A 22,949-nucleotide genomic window follows, 5' to 3' on the forward strand; every position below is an offset into this window, starting at 1 on the left:
GCACGTTTGCAGGCTTGAGGCCAGTCATTAACTAATTAGTGTATGGGAACATTTAAGTTTTTCCCATCTGATTTTGCAAAGCTATTTGGCAATACTTGCTTGTGAGCTTTTATTTTTCACTTTTCTCTTCTCCTTTCACAGCAAACCAAAGAATCCCCACCAGAAGCAGGAAGACAATTGGAAGTACGCTAACTTCCCATTTTCCCCTTGCAGGAGATATAAATTTTGCTGAGTATAGCGCCTTTTTTTAATTTGTAATGCAGACATACATAAATAGACTTTAAAAAAAAGAAACATACTAAAGGTCTCAGAGTGTTAGTTTCCTTTGCGGCCACGCAAATCCTCCTTTCCCAGCAAGAGAGGGTCAGCCAGAGAGGCTGCTGGTGGTGGTGGAACTACAGCCCCCAGAGGGCGTGGCGGGGAGCAGCCCGTGGGGACTGGGGAGGGAGGCGCGGGGGCTCCTGGGAGTTGTAGTCCCGCGGCCTTACCTGGCGGCTATCCCAGCACCTGTCTGTTGTGTGGAGGCGGCGATGGCTCCGCGCCCCACTGCTGCCCTCAGGCTGCTGCCGGGCAGCTGCGGCTGGCATCCCAACCAGGAACCGCTGGAGGAGGCACGGCAGACCGCTGAAGGTAAGGATCTCCTGGGATTTTCTGTGTGAATCCTGTGGTCCGCCCTAGTCCTCCTTGCCCCGTGCTTTTGGCTGGGAAGCTTTGCCGTGCCGTGCCTGTGGCGCATCCTTGGGCTATGGGAGTTGGGCTTGGCTGGTGGCACAGAGTCAGCGTGTGGGGTCCGGGAGAGGTGCCATTCTCCCCTCAGCCATGGTTAGATGTGTTGGCTCCTTTAGGGAAAGGTTAGTGGGATAAATAATCATTCCGTCTTAGAAAAAGTGAGGGTAGGAATCCCACTCCCCTAGAGAGGCTGTAAATCTTTCTCTAGTGAATGAGGGTCTTAGAGCATCCAGCCTTTTGCTAAATTTAAGCTTGCTTTTTAAGTATTCTTTTCGTTTTAAGTTGATTTCTAGGTCTTTGCAGAGAGAAATTGACAAGTACACGTTTTGCATATGTGGCTGCAATGGACTCTGCCTGTGTAAATTTCCTTTTTCCAGTGTATCTCTGCTGTTTGCTCAACTGGAGGCAACTCAAAGTTTCAGGCTCTTAAGACCACCACAGTGGAAATCCTTGGAAATGCTTCCATTTTACCCTGGCTGCTTAATACAACAGAGCAGTGGTCAGATATCAGAGGAAGAAGAAATGGTTTCATGTGCTTCCTGGGTAAGGTAAAACACTTCTGAGCATTTTGGCAGTGACCATCTGGCAAGCAGGCAGCTGGGAAACTATTCCAGCCTTGCTGTTGGTATTTACAGATGAGTGTAAATTTGCCAGAGAGTTGTGGTAAATACCTGGCAGAAGGACACACTGCAGACTTCCCAGGGCTAAGTGTAATGCCCTGTGTGTAGAGACTTGGTTCAATGACACAATTATACCCTTGTGGCTCTTTCCTACAAATAATTTACTTATTATTCTGAAGACCATGGATTTGTTGTATCACTTATGGTCAGACTGGTTCTCAGCTGCTGCTGCTGCTGGGGTGAAGCAGCAGGCAGTGGGCAGCTGAAAATTGTGGGAACAGAGTGGGAGATTTCAGCTAAGGTTACTGGTGCAAGATCACATTTAAACAAGAAAGGTGGAAGTGAAGACAGGAGACCCTCCTAGTAAAGGTGTCACCCAAGAGAAGACGTGAAAGGCAGTTCTCAGTTCTGCTGGGAGTCGTGTTGCCCTTTTAATGGCAATAAAGCAGCTTTCCTGTTGGTCTCTGCAGAAGTTGCCAAATGCTGAACTGAACAGGTCTGGACAGGGAGGCAATTCCCTTCCTGTTGAGAGGCTTGGCAGCTCTGGGTGAGTGAGAGGCATAGTTTTGGGTGTGTGGGGTTTGCACGGCGTGGCATCAGGGCTGCTGTCATGCAGAAAGCTGAAGGGCTGGTGTCCATCAGAATCAAACATGCAGAAAGGTCAAATGCAGTGCCCTCAGATCTGAAATGAGGATGATGTAGCTAGTGTTAGAGGTGTTGGTAAGAAGTTGTAAACCTTCTACCAATTAATCCATTACCTTAAAAATTCTAGCAGCTGTAATGGAGAGGTCTCATGGGCTGCTTTCCAGGTGAAGTTTTTCGTGTCCCTCATAGACCAATTAGTGGCACTGCTGATATATTTGTGATAGAAAATAACTTATGGGCTCATCTGAATTGGAATATAAATTAGTTTGTAGGTGCATCTCAATCTGAAAGCATTCCCTACACATTAAAAAAACTTCCCAAAGTGTGAACAGGACTAATACAAAAACCAGGGATCATATCTGCATGCATGCTTGCTGAGCTTTGAGTGTTTCTCTGTACAGAGACAGTACATATGGCAGCTTAAGCCAGGGTGCCAGAACTCCTGCAAGGATGTCTCCAGATAAGTGTGATGGCTGGGGATGCCACTGAAACCCTGGGGCAGGGCAGGTGACCGAGGAGGAGGATGGTGGTGGTGGCACCAAGCCCTGTGCAGGCAGCAACAGTGGTGGGGGCCTCTGTCCCCTCCCTCCTGATGCTGAAGGAGGAAGGACCTCCCTGCTCTTCCTTTCCCCATCTGAAAGTCAGGCTGCAATATTCAAACCAGGCATGGATTTCCCTGTTTACCCAACATCAGCACTCCTCCCAAATGGCAGTTGTGTTGGTTTAGTTTTCCTTTCCTCATACACATCAGAAATCACACAGCATGATATGGCCAATGGGATTATATTGACCCACCTTGAAGTTGCTATTAATATCTGAAGAAATCCCCAAATGCCTCAGTGGTAGTACAGTTGCCTGCCCATCTTTTTCTTGCCAAACAGAGCAGGGGTTTTTGCAGTAACAAATTCAGCAATTACAAGCAAATTTTGCTTCTTGGTAGTGTTAAGAAGATAGGGACCAGACTATATACAGAAAAGAATTTATATAGAATATCTGCTTTTGAGTGGATAGCAAGCTGATTTGCAATGTCATTTAAACAGCATCCTAACAGTCAGGTCTTTTTTTAAAACAAAGAAAGCTGAGGGGGTTTGAGGGGGCTCATGTCTTTTTCTTGCTGACTGTAGAAACATAACACACTCTTTCTAAAATAAGTGCATTCGAAATTCAGTGCTGGTGCACAGGGCACTAAATTTCAATTGTTGGGTTTATGCCATCATTGTAGTTGCAGCAGCTCTGCAAAACACAAGATGAAAGGTTGCTCTTTCCACTCTGAGCTCTTTCCATCCTCCACCTTTACAGCAAAGGTTACCCTGAGCAGTGTGCTCGTCTGTCTGTTGTAAGTGTAGAAATACGTATTATTCATAACTTGCCAATGTGTATGCTGGAAAAGAAAAGCTGAATTTATAGCCATATTTCCTCTCTGCTGGGGTTTTCAGAGTTATGTGTTTCAGCATTTCCATTACAAACCCCTGTTTTCTGAGGTTTATAACAGTCTTGAAGAGTGGAGTGGTCTTGAACCATAATAGAAAGCGTGCAATGTTGCATTTACATTACAGCTGTAACTGCACATTAAGGAGTGTAATCTTCTCAGTGTACCCTCAGTGCTCCAATAAGGTTCATTGGAGTTACATACTGAAAGAAAAACAGTATTTTATGTTTGGAGTTGGTGGTCTCCATCCACAGAGCTGAGTGCATCACACGAGGACAGAGAGAATCTACCTGCACCAGACTTCCAAAAATTCTTTGCTACACCCTTAAAATACTCATGCATCTGCAGGGGTCCCCTCTGAATTACAGCTCATCACAACTCCCTTTGTCCCTGGGAATTTCTAGTTAGCTTGAGCTGCCACAGACAGAGCTGGGCTCTTGAGGAGAAACTTCCCTATACCCTGAGAAGGAAACATTTCCTTCCTGCACTAGCCCAGCTACAATATGAGGCTGGGCTTATCTGCCACTTGGTGGAAGGCTTCAGAAGGTAGGAAGGAGGCTGAACACTGTAAACTTTAGGCTCAGATCCCAACTACAGTACACTTTGAGAGATGAAGTTAAAAGGAGTGTCGGCAGGATTGAAGTTTTGTTGAGACTAAGTTTTTCTTGCTGTTTCAACTCATAACATCAGGTTATTTAGTCTTCCACTTAACCTTTTTCCCTTGGCTAATAGGTCAGCTTATTGGGTTCATGCCCTTTTGTAAGTATTGCTAGCCTCAAGCGTTCCAAAATCACAAATTTACTCTCAGATCCATGAGACTGCAGGAAAAACATGCAATTTTCAAATTGAGCAATTAAAATAGTTTAATTAGTATTTTAGCCCTGATCGTTTGAGTTTCACAGCTTCTGAGCACTTTTTTCCTTGCTTCGAGCTTGACAGTCCTTGCCCCCAGTAAAACCTGTATTTATCACAATTGCACAAATGAACAACCAGCACTGTAGAAAAAAGCTCAACTAAACCAAGAGTGCAGAAAGAGCTTGAGGTTTGGAAGTGCTGGTTTTGTAATTGCATAATTTTTTTTTTTTCCACTTTTTCTTTTTTTTCCTCTCCCCTTTCCGGTTGGTTATGCATGTCTGTGCTACAGCAAATCTGCTGAGAATGAAGCTGAAGGGATTTCTGATTTGGTGAATTAGTGTACAAGTGGTCAGAAGGAAAGTCTGCAGCAAGAAAGCCCAGTGAATGGGAAAGCACAAAAGGCTGAGCCAGAGTAGAGCTGCCCATATGTTGCATGTGCTTCTTGGCTGGGTACAAGGGGGCTGCAATTTGCACATTAGTTATCTGTGCTCCCTTTCAGATGGGTAAGAAGGCCTTTGGGAATATTTGGCACGATCAGCCAAGAATTATTCATCATGTGATGCATACATTTAGGCAGCAGATACACTCTGTACAGGGGCGTGAGTGAAAATAAGGCATTTCAAGGTACTTTATGTTGTCCCTGTGTTTGCCCCATGGTGTGAAGGTTTGCTGTGTCTCCCTGGCCCAGCTTTGTGTGTTCCAGTGCCCCACACGTTTTGTGCTCTTACTGCCATCTGAGAATATTCATCATGGTTACTCACAGTGCAGTTACTGTCATTTGGGAATGCTTGTCATGGGAAACAATTTCAAAGGTGAGAGAGGCAACAGGGCAAAAGCTTCCCCTGCCACATCTGCAGGAGTCAGAGCAGCATTTCCAAACCCTGCACCTGGTGATCTCCAGGAGAATGTCCTGTGAAGGGATATTTCTGCGTGGTAAGAAGTGACTCTGTAGATGCCATTAAAGAATTTCTGGAGAATTGATCCTCAGTGATTCTCTTTGCTGCCAGTTTGAGTTTCTTTGCAGTCAGGTTGCATTTCTACATGTGGATGCAGACCAAGAGTTTTTGGGCTTTTCAAGGTATGAGAACCATTGCTGTGGCAATAGTATTAGTCTGACTTGCTTCATTGCCACCTTTGTTTTCCCTTTTGCCAATTTACTGCCTCTTCTGTGCAGAGACTACTGGCAGTTGTGAGATGTAGTACCTGTTCTGGTTTTGCCATGTCTATATCACCTAATACATTGAACATTCATTTGCTCTCTCTTCTTGCTGTCTTATGAATCTCAGAGGGACAATTGCATCTAAACCGTCTGGTTTTAGACAGAGATAAGGCATAAAGGGTTAGCTGATACTGCCCACAGTTCCCAGATGGGAAGAATTCTAACATTCTTGTCAGGCTGAAGGCCACAGCCCATGGGCACATTCTCCATTCATGTCTGTGGAGTTTCTTCTGGGAGCATGAGATATTTGAAAAAAACAGTGGTTGTCCTCAGGTGAAAAACAGCTCTTTACCTTGTCTGAGGTTCAAGGTTTTTGAGACTTTTGGTGCATTTCTTAGTTGTCATTTTGAATTTTGACAGGGTACTGATAAATGCATTTTATTAGTCTATAAGTTTGTTTAATTAAGTTATAGAACAAGGTACTTCTGTTAAGTTTTTCACAGTTCTTTTGACCTGTAATCCAGCACCAAAACATAGTTTCGAGAATTCAAGCCTGGAGTTTGTCACCTAGAGTAGCTTTTCAATTAGACAGAGAAACTTAGGCATTTTTCATGGTGTTTAAAAACCAAGCTTCAGAAAAAAATTATAACTTTGCAGCTCTTACCATAATGTTTTTGCAAACATTTATATGTCTCTCTGCAACTACAAGACTAGTCTAGGCAGGTTTTTTTGGCTTTTGCTATTGATCTGTGAACATAAATCCATATTTATCTCCAGTCAAGTTTATAGGACAATGAAATTATAGGATTGCTTGAATCAATCAATGTTTCTAAAGAAAGCTATGGAAATATAAACAAGTTACCAATTATTTAATAAAGTCAATTTGCTTAGAAATGCCTGGTGACGGGCAGCAGATGTTATACTAATTTCTGCTTTCTCTGGAATTTCACAGGGGCTGCAAGATCTTAATGCCACTATTAGCAAAGGTAACTTTATTTTAGAAATTCATTCTGAACTCTCACAGCAAGAGGAAGAAACTGTCATTCCTTTTGACCGCAAAATCTGTGCTATTTCTAAGAGGAGTTCTTTGAAATAACTAGGATATCTCACAGCTTGTTGCTTTAGAGGGGACTTAGTACAGTGGCACTACATTTACTTAGCATAATGAGTTTTTTAGACTCTAAGATACTGACTGTGTTTGAAGTACCATAACTTTTAGGCAGCTTAGATTAAATTTGTTTGTGAAGTACAAGTTTGAATAATATTTTTAGCTTTCCTAGAATTTTAAACTGCATGCCTGTTTCCTGAGAAGCATTTAGGTTAATATAACCAGGTTCTGACTTGGCAAAACAATGTGAGTGTAAAAGTGTATCTTTCTGCTGCTCAGTCAGAAGTGTCATGAAAGTGGCCTCCTCAGTGTGGTTTTACAGTGACTGTGTTTGCCTTTGGAGATCCACTTTATTGGAGGGACTTTATTCAAGGTGACTCAAGAATCTCCCATGAGCTCACGGTATGCTTTTGGTGCCCCTGTCTGTTCTGAAAGTAGAGCAAGGATGTTTATTAGTAGGCTCTGATGCCTTGGCGGTCTGTCTGTTGGGTAGTTTGTCATAGTTTATCATGCAGGAGTACAGAATCGTCTGATTAAACTGCTTAATCAATCCTTGAACAAGGATAGCAATAATTAAGTCACAGATGGCCATTGTAAATCCCTCTATTCCAATACATTATTATTCACAGTACTTTGGATATTAAGGTTGTTTTGAATTGGAAAAAAAAAAAAAAAGAAGTAAAACCTCTGTGAAAAATGCCTCTGGAATTTTTTTTTTTTTTGATTGGTCTACCTTCAAGACATTGAGAATTCATTTTGGCTCTGGAAAGGTTTTTGCTTTAAGATAAATTATCATCATATATACTTTACACATTTTGTTACATGGGCTTTGTTAAAGCTTATACATAAACTAGTCCCTGATTAATCTCTTTTTTAAGCTGTTCTGTGGTATTTTGTCTGCAGTATGTTGTGGCTAAGCTGTCTGTAGCAGAATTTTGTTGATCTGAAGACTGTGCTATAAATTTCTATAGACACAAACTGCTATAAAATTAAAATGTAACATCTTCCTGGACTTCCTTCATCTATCATGAAGCTGGTGTGGCTCAGCCCTAATTAGATTATTATAGACCTAAAATATATGAGGTAGAATAGCAGAAAAGGAATTGAATTTGGTCATTAGCAGGAGTATGTGGTTAGTCTAGCTGGTGTAGTCAGTAGCTCTTGAAAGATGAGACTACACTTTCCATTTGATATGCTTTGAGGACAGGTCAAAATCCTTAACGTGATTTAGGCTTACTGGGAAGGTCTATAATCCTGCTTTTTAATAAACTCTGTACTTCATGTTGGAACAATGCTTGTGTATGTCTAGCATTGCTGAGGCCACAGCTGCATTCCTTTAGAAGCTGAAATGCATTGTTTTGGAAGAGCATTTGCAGAAAATATTACTGGACTCAGGCAGGGCTGTAAGGCACAGAGGCTTCCTGTAAAACCTGGATTGTCTGGGTGCCAGGTTTTTGTTCTTTTTTAGTTGAGGAACAATTCAGCCTCAGACTTTGGATGCTATTATGCACTTCCCTGTTTAATAGCTGCTGCTGCTGCTGCTGGCGTGTGTGCAGGCTGCAGCCCTGGCTGCTCAGCACCAAACTCCTTCTGCTGTTTGCTGGGGAGCTCCCAGGCATTGGTGGGGAATGGAGCTGAGATGGGTCCCTTCAGTGCAGGTTTTAGTCAGCAGGTTTTGTGATGAATGAGGGGGTGACCTGTGGAATTTAATTGCCACGGAAGAGAAGAGCGTGGATGGCACCGTGTCAAGGAGCTGCAAACCATGGTGGGTGATTCTTGAGGGAAGCCTTGTGGATGCAAATGCAGGCACTGCTGCTGACTCACAGCATCTGACAGGAAAAGGCTCTCTTCTGCTTGTCTCTGTCTTCCTCCAGCCTGCCCTGAGGGAGGACTTTGTCACCCTAGTTCCTTGATACTGTCACCATGCTGGCCAGCGTGACTCCGCAAAAAGGACTTGGAGGTTGGTGCGAAATATCTGTGCTATTAAGCCTTAATGAGGATGATATTTCTCACATAAAAAAAAAAAAAAAACCAACTTGTAAAGAGAATTGTCAGGATTGATAAATAGCTTGTTGTCATTGCTCTTGTATCCCTGACTCCTTTCCCCCCAACAAGTATCATGTGGATTTATGTGACTCTTCAGAGAGCTGAGGTCCCTAACTCCAAGATGATAACTGTAAGTGCCTCTGTCTGTGATGAGAAGTGCTCCAGGCAGGTTTTAGAGTCAATGCTTGCCACCCTTCTTAATGGTCGGAGGTGCTAAGTTAAAAACCTCCAGCAAGAAACAGGTGATGAGGCTTAAAAAGTAAAACAAAACAAACCCCACCATCAACAGCAGAGAAGGATGAAAAGAAAAGCAAAAAAAAAAAAAAAAGCTTAATTATGTGTTCTTTTCCAAACTGGATTCTGATGTGAGACTCTGTTTTTTTTCTGATGTGAGATTCCATTCCAAACTGGATTCTGATGTGAGACCCTATTTTCTTTCTTAAGCATATGGTTAAGAACTACTCATACCTCCTGTCTCTCAGTGTGACTGGGAAAAGACTCCAGTGCTTCTTAAAAAACAAGTGAGGTCTCTATTTGACCTGTGTGTGCTGATAGGAGTCGTGCAGTTGATTTTAATAAGGGAACATCTGTCCTCTATATGCTGAAAAATGTCTTTTATTAAAAAGCCAAATAAAGTAAAATTGGAATATTATTTCTTGCCTTCTTCCCTTGTGGTAGAAGAAGAAAAGACAAATCTTTTGGAAAAGAAAGAAGAAAAGAAAAGAAGTCTTTTAGAAAAGACTTGGATGCATATCAATGTTTGATTTTTTTCTTTTTCTGAAAGTCCCACAGGATTGGTTGTTTTTGGGATTAGCTTGTGCCCACTGATTAATTCCTTGTGTCACTGGTGTTAAATCTTGTTGGAGTTGTTCTTGCAGAACTTTCCAGGAGCAGCAGCAAACCAGCAGAGCTATTATTGACCTAGAATAGCAGTGGAGTTGTTAATACCTGCAGCAAGGTTTTCTGTGAGCTTCCTCGCTATTCTGCAGAGCTGATGAGCTGGTTAACACCTTCTCCTTGTTCTGTAAGGATCTGAGGCTGGAAGGGAATTAATGCAGTTGTGAAGCATGAAGAACCAAAATAGCAGTGATTCACTTAGAGTAGAGCCAAATCTTCTTAAAATTAAACTCCATTGTGTTAAAGACTTTACTTTTTTGATACCTATATTATTAACTTCTCTGATAAAAGCAGGAAGTGTAATACAGTGATATTGAAGAAGCCTTGCACATTAAATCTAAGCTATTGTATTGGGGTAGTCAGAGAAGAAACCACTCTTCATCAGGTGTGTTATGAGAATCAGATTTTACAGAATTTCTGGTTCTCAAGGTTACCATATAATTCACAAACCAAATTTTTGTATAGCGTTGATTTCCTTATCTTTCAAATAGGTTTTTTAGGATGGGTGGAAACTCCGAAGCACATATATGAGAATTTATAGTTTCTTAAGTAACAAACAATACTGGACAGTTCAGGGAGTTTTGTCATGGTAGAGGTTTACATGCAAGCTGTTGCTTCTGATGTTGTTGTCCTGAAGATTTTTTTTGCTCGTGGAATTTGGTTACTTTAGTGTATAACAGGTTGGTGGACTTATCCTGTAGAAGTGCTCCAAGGTGTGTTCTTTGGTTTACCTTTCTAATTGGACTGGATCAGATGCTTGAAACAGGCTTGAGGTTTGCAGGCAGGAAAATATGGAAAAAAGCTGAAGAATTCATATACAGTGAACAAACCATTTCCAGAACTGCAGTCAAAACTTGATGGTTGTGTGCAGGTTGTTCACGGGGCTGTGGCAGCCTGACTGTGCCACAGGGCAGAGATGGTAGATTTGACCATATTGTTCTTAAACCTGATATTAGAAATACAGCTATTTGTAAGGGTAGCCAAAGTATCTCTGGAGAGGCTGGTTAGTGATATCTCCAGGAGGACAGTGCACTGAGCCAGGAAAATTTGCTGTGGCCCTCGTGAAGTTGAGGTGATACAGACAAACAGTGCTGTCTGTGTGGACTCACCAGTGTGGCAGATGCTGACTTATGGATCTGGTACTACCCCAAAAAAATTGGAGTTTTCTGCTCATTTGGTCTTTCTTTATATGCATTCCAGAAGTCACATTAGACCAGCTTTCCTCTAATTCCTCCTTCTAGTTGTGGTAAAGTTTACTTTGTTCCATTCTTACAAGGTATCACCAGCTTGGAAATTAAGTGCTAATGAAGTTTCATATTGGAAAAATGCTCTATTTTAATTACTTTAGAGAACTCCACTGTTTGTATGTCAGGACACCCCTGAAGTGGCTCTATATTTTTCTTCCATGATTTGTAACATGGTCAGGCTGTCTTCCCCATTTATTTCCCAGATTCCTGTACTTGAGGTCTAAAAAACCATTCAGCAATGCTGATGTCTCAAGCGGTGGGTATGTAAATATTTACTGGCGTGAGAGTCAACAACAGTGGGAGGGGGGAAATTGCTCCATTCTGCCATTCAGAGAACCTTCAAGTTCTGCCTCAGAGTGTGCAGTTGATGAGAAGAGGAAAGGTTTGCCGTTTGTGATGATATGTTTTTGCTCTCTCAGTTCCTGTTTCGCTGCAGATGTCATTCCTTTAGCTGTGGAAGGCTTTATCAGCCCTTGTGGAGGCTTTCCCCTGCACACAGCACTCAAGGCTGCAGCTGTGGTGGAGGAGAATGGAGCCTGTAGATCGTCTGGCACTTGCCTCTCTAGAAATGAACAGTACCACAGCCACCCTGGCTTTGCTGGCAGTCTTCCTGGTCCTGCTGTATTGGTAAGTGAGAGCAGTGAGATGGGTTGCACATCAGACACAAACCCTGCTGAAACCCAGCATCTGTAGAGTCGTATCCATGAGGGGAAACTGGAAGGTAATTTCCTAGGAGGGAAATGGAGGGGGAGTTGGTTTGGAAGCAGAGAGTGCAATAAATACAAAACTCACTATGCTTTTAGATAATTCTCTCCTTGCAATATTGTCTTGTAAGTGCTTTACCAACTGCTAACAAAAATGATCATTTAAGTTAAGAAGTTATTTTTTGGTTTCCTATTAATTTCTTTGGGCAGCGGGAACATTGGTTCACGTATTTGATTCACCAAATACTTGTTGGACCTCTTCTCTCTGCTGTGCTGCACACTTGTTCTTTGGCTTAAGTCTACAGACACTTAGACTGCTTCTTGAATTTCCTCTCTTGTTCTTTCCACACTGACTAGTAGACACAAATCAGAATAACAGCAGCTGTAATGGGTAGCACAGTAGGCAATACAGTGAGCTGTGCTGAATTTTAAAAAAAAAAATCCTCCCCCCCATCCTGAAAATTTCTTTCAGAAATTATATTAGCTGAACTGGGAGTGTTTTTCTGATTTGTCACTTGCATTTTTCTTCAAATCCTGCCTTCCAGTAAAATAATGGGGGTTTTCTCAATTGTATGAGTTTTCAAGAAAAGGTCTCAGGGACTGTTGCAGGAAAAAACAAAAATCCACAAAAAATCTAAAGCTAATCAGGAAGAGAATAGTGATGGCACCATGAGTTAAGCACAATTGTTGTAGCAATGTAAATGACAGATAAGAGTCAAACCTATATCTGACATGTGTTGCTGTATCAAATAGGTGGGTGAGCCTGCTTTCTTTACAAGATCTGCCCAAATACTTGCAAACATCCAAGTCCTACCTCCTCTGATTTTTATTGGGAAAAAGAACAGTAGCTCTAGATCATTAGGACCATGCTGTTCAGCTGTAGACCTGTGACATCTCTGGGAGCTTAAGGGGGAAGGAGGGAGGACAGAGGCACATCCTCAGTTCAGAAAAGCAGGAGATGAGCTGGTGAGGTCTGGCCACCTGTGAATCATTTGAAATAGCCTGATACTTCCCCACAGCTCATGTCCGGATGTGCCGAGATCTCCAAAGACCCGGAACTGCTCCTTGTAAATCTTTGGTACTGCCTGGTGTGTGTTGCCCAGGGCCTCATTTTCTGGTTCAGTTTAGGAAAGGCTGTTCCTCCCCTTGAAGTTAAGACATGGATTTTTTTAGTGCACATTTGGTCTTGCCATAAACAAAGCTAACTCTAATTGCAGAGTTAAACCAGACTCATGGCTGTGGTCAGTTACTGCTGAATTGAGGGCCTGCCATAAAAGTTTCAAAAAGTTCAACTTAGCAGTGAGGTGGGAAATTGTCTAACAGTAGAGACACCCCATTCAGTGTGTCTGCTTTCCTGGCTGAAGGTGAGTTCTGTGAAAGCATCAAGAAAAGGCTGCAGAAGTTTTATATGGAAAAAGTGTTTTATACTTGTAAAAGGTTACAACTAACCAATCTTGCTGATCTACAGATTCAAGTTTAATTTTAAGTAGTTTATTAAATACAGGTGCCTATAGATCACTCTTCCAATGGGAAGCTGGCAGTTATTAAGCTTGCAATGAAATAAGCTATGGGCTGTTGGTAGGTTTGCCTGGTGGCTGAGCTGTTCACATCTATTTATCTCAGAACAGTGCAGTGCCTGAGCCTGTAAGGTTAAAGACTTGAAGCACATCTGCAAGTGTGGTAGTTGTTCAAACTTGTCAACTTTCTAATTTGAGTCTATTTTGTTGAAATTTTTTATACTACCTGAGTGTTTAAACAAATCAGTAAAACTCAATGCATGCACACATCTTCCTTTATTCATGACTGAAACCTTGGGTTCAAGGAACTATTTAAACATTAAGTGTGTAAAATGGTTGCTAATAGAAATGCAGGTCTCTAATTCCAGAAAATGTTTTTGTTACAATCATGTTGCATATCTGATTCTCTGGCTCTTCTAAGAGTTAGAAAACATGAGTGTTGTGTATGGCAGGAGTAATAATAAAGTAATAACTCTTAAGGTTCCTTTGAGGTTTTCTTCATAAGCCTTATCCTAATTTTTTAATAACTACTGAATTATTACTTTTTTAGCTTTTTCCTCCAGGATTGTGTCTCTTCAGGAGGGCAGTCCAGGGGAAAGGGAGGAATGAATATTTGCTGTTGTAAATTTTGTTGTGGCAGTAGCGTATGATTGATTGGGGTCACGTTGTGCCAACTGTTGTGTGAGTACAAAGAACGAGTTTGTCCACCTGGTTAGCTGTAAAAGGCTTAGCAAGGCTCAACAGAAGGCAATTGCAGGTAGAGGAGAGAGTAAAAAGATCTAATGCACACTAGAATAGGAACGTGGTCATGGCAACATTCATCTTACTGAGCTCTTTCCTCAGCACAGTTTTCATGGATAGGGGGTACTCAGTGGTTTAAATGACAGCCTTGAGCTGCTGTCCATCACTCAGCCTCAGTCCCTGTGAGTGTGTGCATTGTAAGGCCAGCTGGGATTTGTCACAGCTCAGCTGGCAGGTGGTATCTTGCTAAACTGTGATAAAACCAATCTCTTCACATTTTTGGGTATGGTGAGGTCATATGAAAGAGGGAGGGAAGAAAGGGTTGATTGGGAAGGGGAGCAGAGGTTGCAGCTGCATAAAAATTAACTTATTGGGAAGATACAAGTCCTTGTTTACAAGTCTTAGAAACAAGTTCTCTAAAGAAAGACTTGAAGCTTCCCTATACAAGTCTTAGAAACTGGGACGATTTGATAATTTTTGGGCTGTTGTTTATGCTACAATGAACATAATAACTCTTTATAACAAATCATGTAATAACACATCTCTGGTTTCTCATGCGTTGTCTTCAGTGTAATATGAAGGTGATGCTTGTAGTGTAATGTGTCAATTTTAAATCAGTGGAAGCAACTATAATTTCTCAGTGTTTGTCTTCTACCTTAAGTCAGCTCTAAGGAGAGGCTTTGCAAGGTAGTCGATGAAATGTTGGGAGTAGAAAGCCCTGTGAAGCTTTTTGGTACATAGTCTGTTTGGATTTGAATGGGAAGTTGGTTTTTTGGTAATCTGTTAAATTAAGAGGCTGCTCAAGCCTCTTTGCTATCCCCCATTCCTGAAGGATTTAGTCATCTGCTACCCTCCCCATTCTGTCTACTTGTTCTCTGTAAAAGTCTCTTGCATGTTTCTTATCATGGATTCTTGGATGTCTGTTGCTACATCATTAATATTGTGATAGGCAGGTTGCTGCTTTATTGACCACAAAAAGGCATAATATGGCTAACTACCAAAGTTCAGTAGTACCAGTGGCACAACACTTAGCACTCTTTAAAAATGTCTTGTCTGTGTCCTACCCTGTGATTTCTTCCACCCAAACTGATTATCAGAGCAGTTTCTCTTAAGAACACTTTCTTTCTCAATTGCAAGCACTGCTGTCTCTATTTGCCTAATCTCTGTGAATCTCAGGGGGTTTTTTTAGGCATGAAATAAAACCAAACTCTTAAGGGAAGAATGAGTTTAACATTTACAAATCCCAGTGATATTCTCAATTGAAAAATACAGTAGTATATCTATGCAACATATTGTTCATTTTCATTTCAAACATATGCTGAGTTGGATATCCCATGCTTGGCTGTAGCTGCAAACATTGCTTTGTGTCTTTCTTTTTGCTGTCTGGGTAGATGTTTGATAAAATGAAAGCAGGAGTTTATCTTGCTTTAAAGTTTAATGTACCATAAGCTGAGTATTATGAAGAAGCTGTCACAGCATTCAGATACCTGTGTTCAAACTGGATTATCAACCCCTTGTCTAAACAAACCTGGGGTTTTTTAGAAACATGGAGGTTGGATGGGAGTGTTTGTTTATGTTTGTAAGAGCCGTGTCTAATTGCATGCTTTCAAACATAGCAAAACATAAACTAGTGGTGTTTCTGTCTGTTTCTGAAAAGCTAAGTAATTCAGAAAGATGTCATTTTTACATGGAAGTAATATTAATGATTACTTGTGCTAGAGACAAGTATAGAGACTAAGAGATTGGGATCTCCCTAGATCAAGGTACTACCCACCCAGTGCAGAACAAGTCAGTCTTGACCCAAAGAATTTGCAGTCTGATAAAAAAGAATGAAAAATAAACTCAATATTTTTCTTCCTCTGACCTGAAGTCTTTTGCATGCAGTCTTTTGCCATACTAAGGCAACGGGGCACATGTGTTAGAGTTCTTCACTTGGGGCCATACCTGCACTGAACCACATCACAAGCTGATCTCAGAACAAGGTAGTACTTACATACAGGTGACTTCAATACCATTGCTTGCTTGGCATTACTTTGCTTCTGTGGTTTTGGAAAGGGCTCTAAAGGGAAAGCTTAGGGGTAATCTTTCTCCAGCAAAAGATTCATTCTGGTTTTGGAGAACCTTACAGTTTTGGGTTGAGTTAGCTAAAACTTCTTTTTTTTTCTAAAGTAAATGCCACCTAATACTAGATCTTGGACCAACTTTTGCCCCTCAAAATATCACTGTTTACAAATGATATTTGACAGCTAGAGCTCTAGGTTTATGGTCTGAGTGCAGGCATAAGGGGAGAAAGTTATTTTCACCCATCCAGATAATACTTCTGGACAGATTCAGGCACAGGCACTACAAAACTTGCATCCTTTCTGGGTGAGTAGGTAGGCCCTAACTTTTCCACCTGCCACTGCTGCCATCCAAGGCACATGACTGGTAGGACCACTATGGCTGGGAACAGGCCTGGGTGTGGAGCACCAACAAACAGAAGGACACACAGCTCTGCTCTTATATCAGTCTCTTTGAGGTGAGAGGTTCAGAGAGGCATCCTATCTCAGGTGTCAAAGCCTGGCAGAAGGCACAGCACTGCAGACACAGAGTGCTCAGGGGTTGGTGCTCCTGCACTGCTGCTGGACTCTGGCTGCTGGATTGTCTCTGTCTGCCACATCCTCCTGACCAGCAAAGCCTGACCTCTGAGCTGGGATCTCAGGGTATGGTCCCTAAGGAGCCTTTCCCTGCTACAGCCTTGTAGCTTCTCAGTTTGCAGTGCACCCAGCATCAGGTTTGCAAGGTCAGAAGGCTGGGAAGTTTTGGGGGTTTTAATATTCTGTTAACCCCAGCTGGTGTGGGTTTTTTTTATTTTTATTTTTTTCCCCCTAAAATGGCCATTATCAGTGGAAATCATTCTGCTTCCCTCCCCTTTGTTCAAATATCCCAGAAAAGCTAGAAGGATCTAACTCAACAGGAAACACCAGCAAACTGCTGTTGATGACAGGACACCTAAAAGATTCTGAATTCTCTTTGTCATGCAGTTTCACATCAAGAAAATCTGTAATTCCCACTAATGTGTCAAACATGATTTGATCCCACAGCTGTGCAATATGTGGCCTTGTCTTTGAGCTAAATCAAGCATCTCTAGGAAAGGTTGAGAAGGAACAGAATAAATTACTGAATTATAATTTGGAAAAGCGCCATACCACATATGACTAAATACTTTATTTCTCTGAAAACAAAGTAGATTTGTGTAGATTTGGTCATCCAGAATGGAGTTCACTCAGTGCCCTGATTATGCAAAGTTATCTTACTTTTGGAGGAAGAGGCAGAACAGTTTTCTCCTGTTGCTATTGCAGCTTCAGATCCCTAGGTTCTCTGGGGTATCCTCAGAGGCTGTTATAACCCCTTGGTTATCCAGACAAGTGTTATAAACCTTGGTTTAGACAGACAGTGTTATAACCCCTGGTTATCCAAGACAAGAGTTTATAACCCTTGGTTAGACAGAGAAGTGTATAACCTTGTTATCCCAGACAAGAGTTATAAACCCACTTGGTTACCAGACAAGTGTTATAACCTGGTTATCCAGACAAGAGTTATACCCCGGGTCTCCAGACAAGTGGTTATAACCCCTTGGTAGACAGACAAGTGTATAACCCCGGGTGCAGACAAGTGTTATCACCCCTGGTTATTCCAGACAAGAGTTATAACACTTGGTCGTTAGAAAGAGAAGTGTTCTAACCCTTGGTTATCCAGACAAGGAGTATAACCCCTTGGTTAGACAGAGAAGTGTTTATAACCCCCTGGGTTATCCAGACCAGAGTTATAACCCTTGGTTATCCAGACAAGAGTTATAACCCCCTTGGTTATCCAGACAAGGGTTTATAACCCTTGGTGTCGCCGACAAGTGTTATAACCCTTGGTTAGACAGACAAGTGTTAAACCCTTGGTTTATCCAGGACAAGTGTATAACCCCTTGGTAGCCGACAAGTGTTTATAAACCACCTCTTGGTTAGCCAGGCAAGTGTGATTAACACCTGTTATCCAGACAAGAGTTATAACCCCTTGGTTAGACAGAGAAGTGTTATAACCCCTTGGTTATCCAGACAAGTGTTATAACCCCTTGGTTAGACAGAGAAGTGTTATAACCCCTTGGTTAGCCAGACAAGTGTTATAACCCCTTGGTTAGCCAGACAAGTGTTATAACCCCTTGGTTATCCAGACAAGTGTTATAACCCCTTGGTTAGACAGAGAAGTGTTATAACCCCTTGGTTATCCGACAAGTGTTATAACCCCTTGGTTAGCCAGACAAGTGTTATAACCCCTTGGTTAGCCTGACAAGTGTTATAACCCCTTGGTTAGCCAGACAAGCGTTGGGCCTTTCACGCTGTGCAGCTTTGGTTTTGCCTTGGTTTTGCACTTCAGAACTCAGAAACTGTCTCTGCTCATTTTGTTTTGTTTTCAGTTTAGAGATTACATGTCCAGCAGTGTTTATTTGAAGGCCCTCAAGTGGTTGTTGAGCTTTTTGCTTTTGTGAAGGTGCACTTTATCCTAAAAACTCTGTGTAAAAAACTCAATCTCCAGCCTGTTAATTCCTTGTGGTTTTTGTTTTTCCCTGAACTTTTTCATGCCTTTCCCCATTAAATCCCAAATTAAAGCATAGTTTGATTTTGGTGTGTGGAGACTGGAATCTTAATAGTATGTGAAGGCAGACCTACAGGGCTGGGATGGCTTCCTTTCACAAAACTGGTATATTTATCTGTGTTCTTCTATGGTCTCCAGATCCATGTCCAGTGGAGCGAGCTGCAAAGCTGGATAATGCACACAAATAGCTCAAGGGCAAGCAGGAGCTGGGCTCAGTCCCTGAGCAATCCAATTTCTGCTTCCACCTCCTGTGGAATGGCCTGGGTCTGGTGTCAGCTGGGCTGCACAGGCAGCAGAGAGCAGCAGGGGAGGGAAGGACTCTGACTTCTCCATCAGGCAGCTTCTGCCCGGGAACCTGCTCTGGAGCTTCACTCAGCTCTTCTGGACGTGCAGTTTGGTTCTAACTTTTGATCTGGTCTTTGCCTTTGGGTAGGTAGCTTTGTTTAACTTGGGGATATTTGGGCCCCTTTCAAACTCATTTTGGGTACTCCAAGTTATCTTCTAGGAGCTCCTGCCTCCATCTGCTGACATGGAACACAAGGAACTTAATACCCTGCTGGTGGTGCTTTAAATGGAATTGAAATTAGATGATGGGAGAAGGCAATGTGAACATCTTCCTCAGAGAGAAGGCTCTGCAAGCAGTGCAGCACTCCATCCATGGCACTGGGGCTGTCTCTTGCTGTGTCTGCATTTAATTGCCAGGCTCAGAGGGGCCTCTCAGGTCTGCTGCAAAGTTCTCATGGGTGCCCTGAGCTCTGCTCTTCCCTGAACCCCAGGGGTGCATACTGCAGTTCCTGTGACTGCCCTGCACTGGGGGGACTGGTTGTTCCTCCTGTGCTCCAAGGTGTGTGGATTTTTGTCACTCCTCTTTCAGATAGCTCACAAAGTGTCCTGCCAGCCTGCCTGTGCTCCCTCTTAAATGAAAAGTTAAAACAGTTTGTAGTTTTGACAGCTTAGAACTCCTCAGAGTGCTGAAATATAGATCTATGTTCTCTTTTTTCTTGTCTTCTTTAACATTGCTCCCATCATTTAAAAAAATTGCCCATATTCTTCTTCACTCCTTTTTTTCTTTGCATTAGATTTTATCCATACAAATGTTTGTTTTGTCCTCACTGCTGGCTCACAGGTAATTTATTCCTTTGATTGCCATGCCTTGCTCTTCTGGAGGGGAGTTTTATATAGTATTTAATAGAGATGTCTAAAAAATGTTTTAAAATATTGACATATTATTGAGGGATTGTTTTTATCAGTTCCCCTTGAGACACCCAAAATCTTTAGATGGATTTTTCTCTCTTATCTCCCTAGTCCTCTTTTTGGTTTCTTTTCCCTATTGAAAACTAAGTTTACTATTCCATAAGCTCAATATGTGCTAACTGCTGTGAAGCAGCTGAAAGAGCTCAAAAATTTTTCTGGTTTGAGTTTGGATATGCATTTATTTCACTTTCCCAGGAATAGCAGAGGAGCTTGAGAAAATGATGTTCCATGTCTGTCTCTTTCTTCTCTTGCTTTATATGCCATTGCTTACATTGGTGACAATTTCTTTTAGGCTTTATTTGTTTATTTGACATGTTTTATCTATGATTGGAGTGATGTGCAGGTCAATAAGAATACAAGAGTTTTAATGAAGGGATCATCTAGCATGAGGGAGATTCTTCATATCCATTCCTTTGGTTTCTTTCCTGGCTAGGTGCTGCTTTCGTGGTTCTGCAGAAGCTGTGAAGTTGCTGGGGGAGCAAGTAAGCAGCAAACAAAGAAAAGGGCAAAACTTGTAATATTATTTTTTTTTAGGTAGGAATAGAAGCTGGATGCCCAGCAATGGCTGGGAAAAGACTGGAAAGAATGACTGGGAACAGCAAGATATGACTCCAAATGAATTTGCAGATGGTTGTTAGAGATTGAGGTCAAGTATGTTTGGGCAAATTGAGGCTGGAAGAAAGGAGCTGAACTGAGATGTGTGTTGGGAGTAAGAAATGGGGCAGTGTCTGTGTGCTTGCTTACATGGACAAAGTAAAGTCTACTTCCTTGGAAAGAATAGTTCTTTTCAGCCACTAAAAACCTTGTGATGCTCTTTATGAGCTGAGGGGCATGGGAAGGATGAAAAGGCAGCAGACTTTAGAGGAGATGAGTAATTGGTAATTGTATGGTCACAAGCTCCTGCTGAATGAATGCTCTTGGATGAGAACTCTTGGCAGAGTTCTGAACCTGTAACCCTCAGTATTGTTTCACTTTACTCGGTGGCAATAAATCTGATGTAATTTGTGCATGCATGTTTGTGGTTTCTCATCCAAAAAGCTCCAAAGAGCTTTTATGTAAACACCCTCTCAGTAGAGCTATAACAATTGAAGAGGTCGTCGAGGCATGTGGTTTGAAATGTGGGAAAGACATGAAATAAAGCCATCCTGGGAGAGGAAGGAGCAGCTAAAGGATCTTCAGTGGGTTGCATGCTAGCATGACAGACAGAGAGTGATGGTGGTCAAAAACTGCAAAGGCCCTCTTCCATCTTTAAAATATCGATATGATCTGTTTGTTCTCCAAAGACTAACAAATCTCTGGTTTAGGATTTTCTGAAATACTCATCATGGCTTAAGATGAAGCAATCTCTCCCAACAGAGTTCTCATAGTAGCAAGACTGAGAAGCTGCATATTTATGTTAGGCTAGATTTCAGTGAGTGTAACACTGTTTGTGCTGGACTGATTAATGTCTCTGAATGCTATGAGGGGCTGTACTCAGTTTGGGACTCTGAGCTGACCAATAGCTGCTCAGTAGCCATTCAGGTCAGAGCTCTGGCCAACAGCTTCAGGAAGATCAAACACCCCTTGGTGTTTCCAGAAAGGTTTCAGATCCCCTCTTGCAGCTCATGAAACAGGGTGGTTCTGGAGTAACATTCAGCAGCCTCCACTTCTGTGTATCTGCCTTGCTCACTCACATCCCCTCTTCAGAGGCAGGAACTGGTGATACAAAGATAAAGAATCCTCAGTTTTATGAGAACTATTCCTAGATATGGCAACAAACATTGAGCCTTTCCTGTTTCAGAAGAATAGTAATTTAAAATTTGTTTGTCTGCTAGAGAGTTTTAGACCTCAGGTAATTTCTCACAGATTGTGTAGTTGTGTCTCTCGGTAGTTGTGTCTCTTGGTAGCTGTGTTTTAAAATTTTAAAAAGTTTAAAATTTTAGCAGTGGTTAAGTATTCAATGGTTTCACAATATATTTTCTTTCCTGAGTTGTAATTTTTGTTTAATATGAATGGAAGTGCTCTCAATTTGAGTGGAAAAGCAGCCATCTGGTGTTCTCCTAGGACACAGAGATGTTGTCTGGTATTTACTGAAAGAGACCATCAGATCCTGGGTGTCAGGCTCTGAGGAGTGAGGAACCTCCCCTTGCAAGGCTGCAGAGTGAGCTTGGAATTTTAACAGTGGGCACAAGATGGTGGAAGGGCTGTAGGAACCTGTGCCTTCTCAGGCCATGAATCTCATAAGGACTGTAAGGTGTATTTACACTGTAAATATGTTCATGCTGCCAGGACTCAGTCTGGGATTTGAGAACTGGGATTTGGGTGGTTTATCCCTAACCTGCCTCCCCAGCTTTAGGAGACTCTTTCTGTTAACAAGCATGGTAAGAAGGCCTTTATTTCCATGGTAGCTTGGTGACTTAATTCCTCTTTCAGGCTTTAACTGTGTCACTGGTGGACATTTTCTATTTGATTTTTTGACATTGCTAGGGATTCTGGGCAGTAAAACCTTTTTTTCCCTCCTTCTCCCCCTTTTTATTTACGTTCCTGAGTGAGAGCATAGCCGAGCAGTGAGCTCAGTGCCATGGAAGCATTTTATATTTTGAGCAGAGATAAAAATCTCATTCCTTCTATAAACAAAACAAATCAACAGATGATGCCCAGGAGAACCATTTCTCTATAGCCATTTTCCTCCAGCTGCTTTCTATTCTATGCAGCTTGCAATGCACCATATGAAATACGTGTGTGCCTTTCTGTGTGTGCAAAGCACAAGTTTCCTCCAGACAGTGGCAGCTTCATTGTAAAAAAATAAACAAAACCCACCAAACGCCCCCCACCTTTTTTTTTTCCTTTTACAATGCTGTAATGATGAGATTACTGATAAAATTGAGATGCTTGGTTGTTAAATAGTGTGTAATTTAGCAAGCTAGAGGATATACTGGAGGAACTCTGCAGTCACAGCCATTGCATCTTCCCTCTGAATGGATTTGCTCTGTTGTCCGTGGGAGGATGAGGGACAGAAATAATCTGAGGGAGGCTGAGTGCCTCATAAACATGGCAAAGATGAGAATACAACAAAAAAAAACCTCATTCAGAGTTTGCTGCTCTGTGTGTGCTTGCATGTGTCCCTGTGTCAGTGAGGAGATCCTCTTCTCTGCTGCAGCATCTTTGTGGCTGGGCACAAACCTTGTTGCAGGCATGAGATTGGTGGAAGACAGTACAAATTGCCCCCTTCATCCTTTTGTAAGCCCTTGGCTGATGGCACCTCTTGCTTTCCTGCTTTAGTTTGGCAATGGTGAACAGCTCAAAGGCTGAGGTTGGTGACCAAAAGTTGCAGGGGGGCTGGGGTTGAGACCCCGAAGTGCCATGGAAAGAGATTATGCAAGGGAAAGAGCA

At 42.1% G+C, this 22,949-nt stretch overlaps 1 protein-coding gene across 4 annotated transcripts in view; it reads left to right on the top strand.

The window, feature by feature from the left end:
* Positions 1-602: 602 nt before the first annotated feature.
* TBXAS1 (thromboxane A synthase 1) overlaps positions 603-22,949 on the top strand; it is a 239,627-nt gene continuing 217,280 nt past the window's right edge. For 2 of the 4 annotated variants that reach the window (XM_009094179.4, XM_050970054.1), the window contains exons 1-2: positions 8,269-8,505; positions 11,155-11,362. In XM_009094179.4, coding sequence (XP_009092427.3) covers positions 11,265-11,362 — 98 coding nt within the window. In that variant the 5' untranslated portion in view covers positions 8,269-8,505; positions 11,155-11,264. Of the gene's footprint in view, positions 631-8,266; positions 8,506-11,154; positions 11,363-22,949 lie in introns of those variants that run through there. The other 2 variants (XM_030238652.2, XM_050970055.1) reach the window with 2 other exon arrangements.

This window comes from Serinus canaria, chromosome 1A, assembly GCF_022539315.1.
Source record: "Serinus canaria isolate serCan28SL12 chromosome 1A, serCan2020, whole genome shotgun sequence".
NCBI lineage: Eukaryota > Metazoa > Chordata > Aves > Passeriformes > Fringillidae > Serinus > Serinus canaria.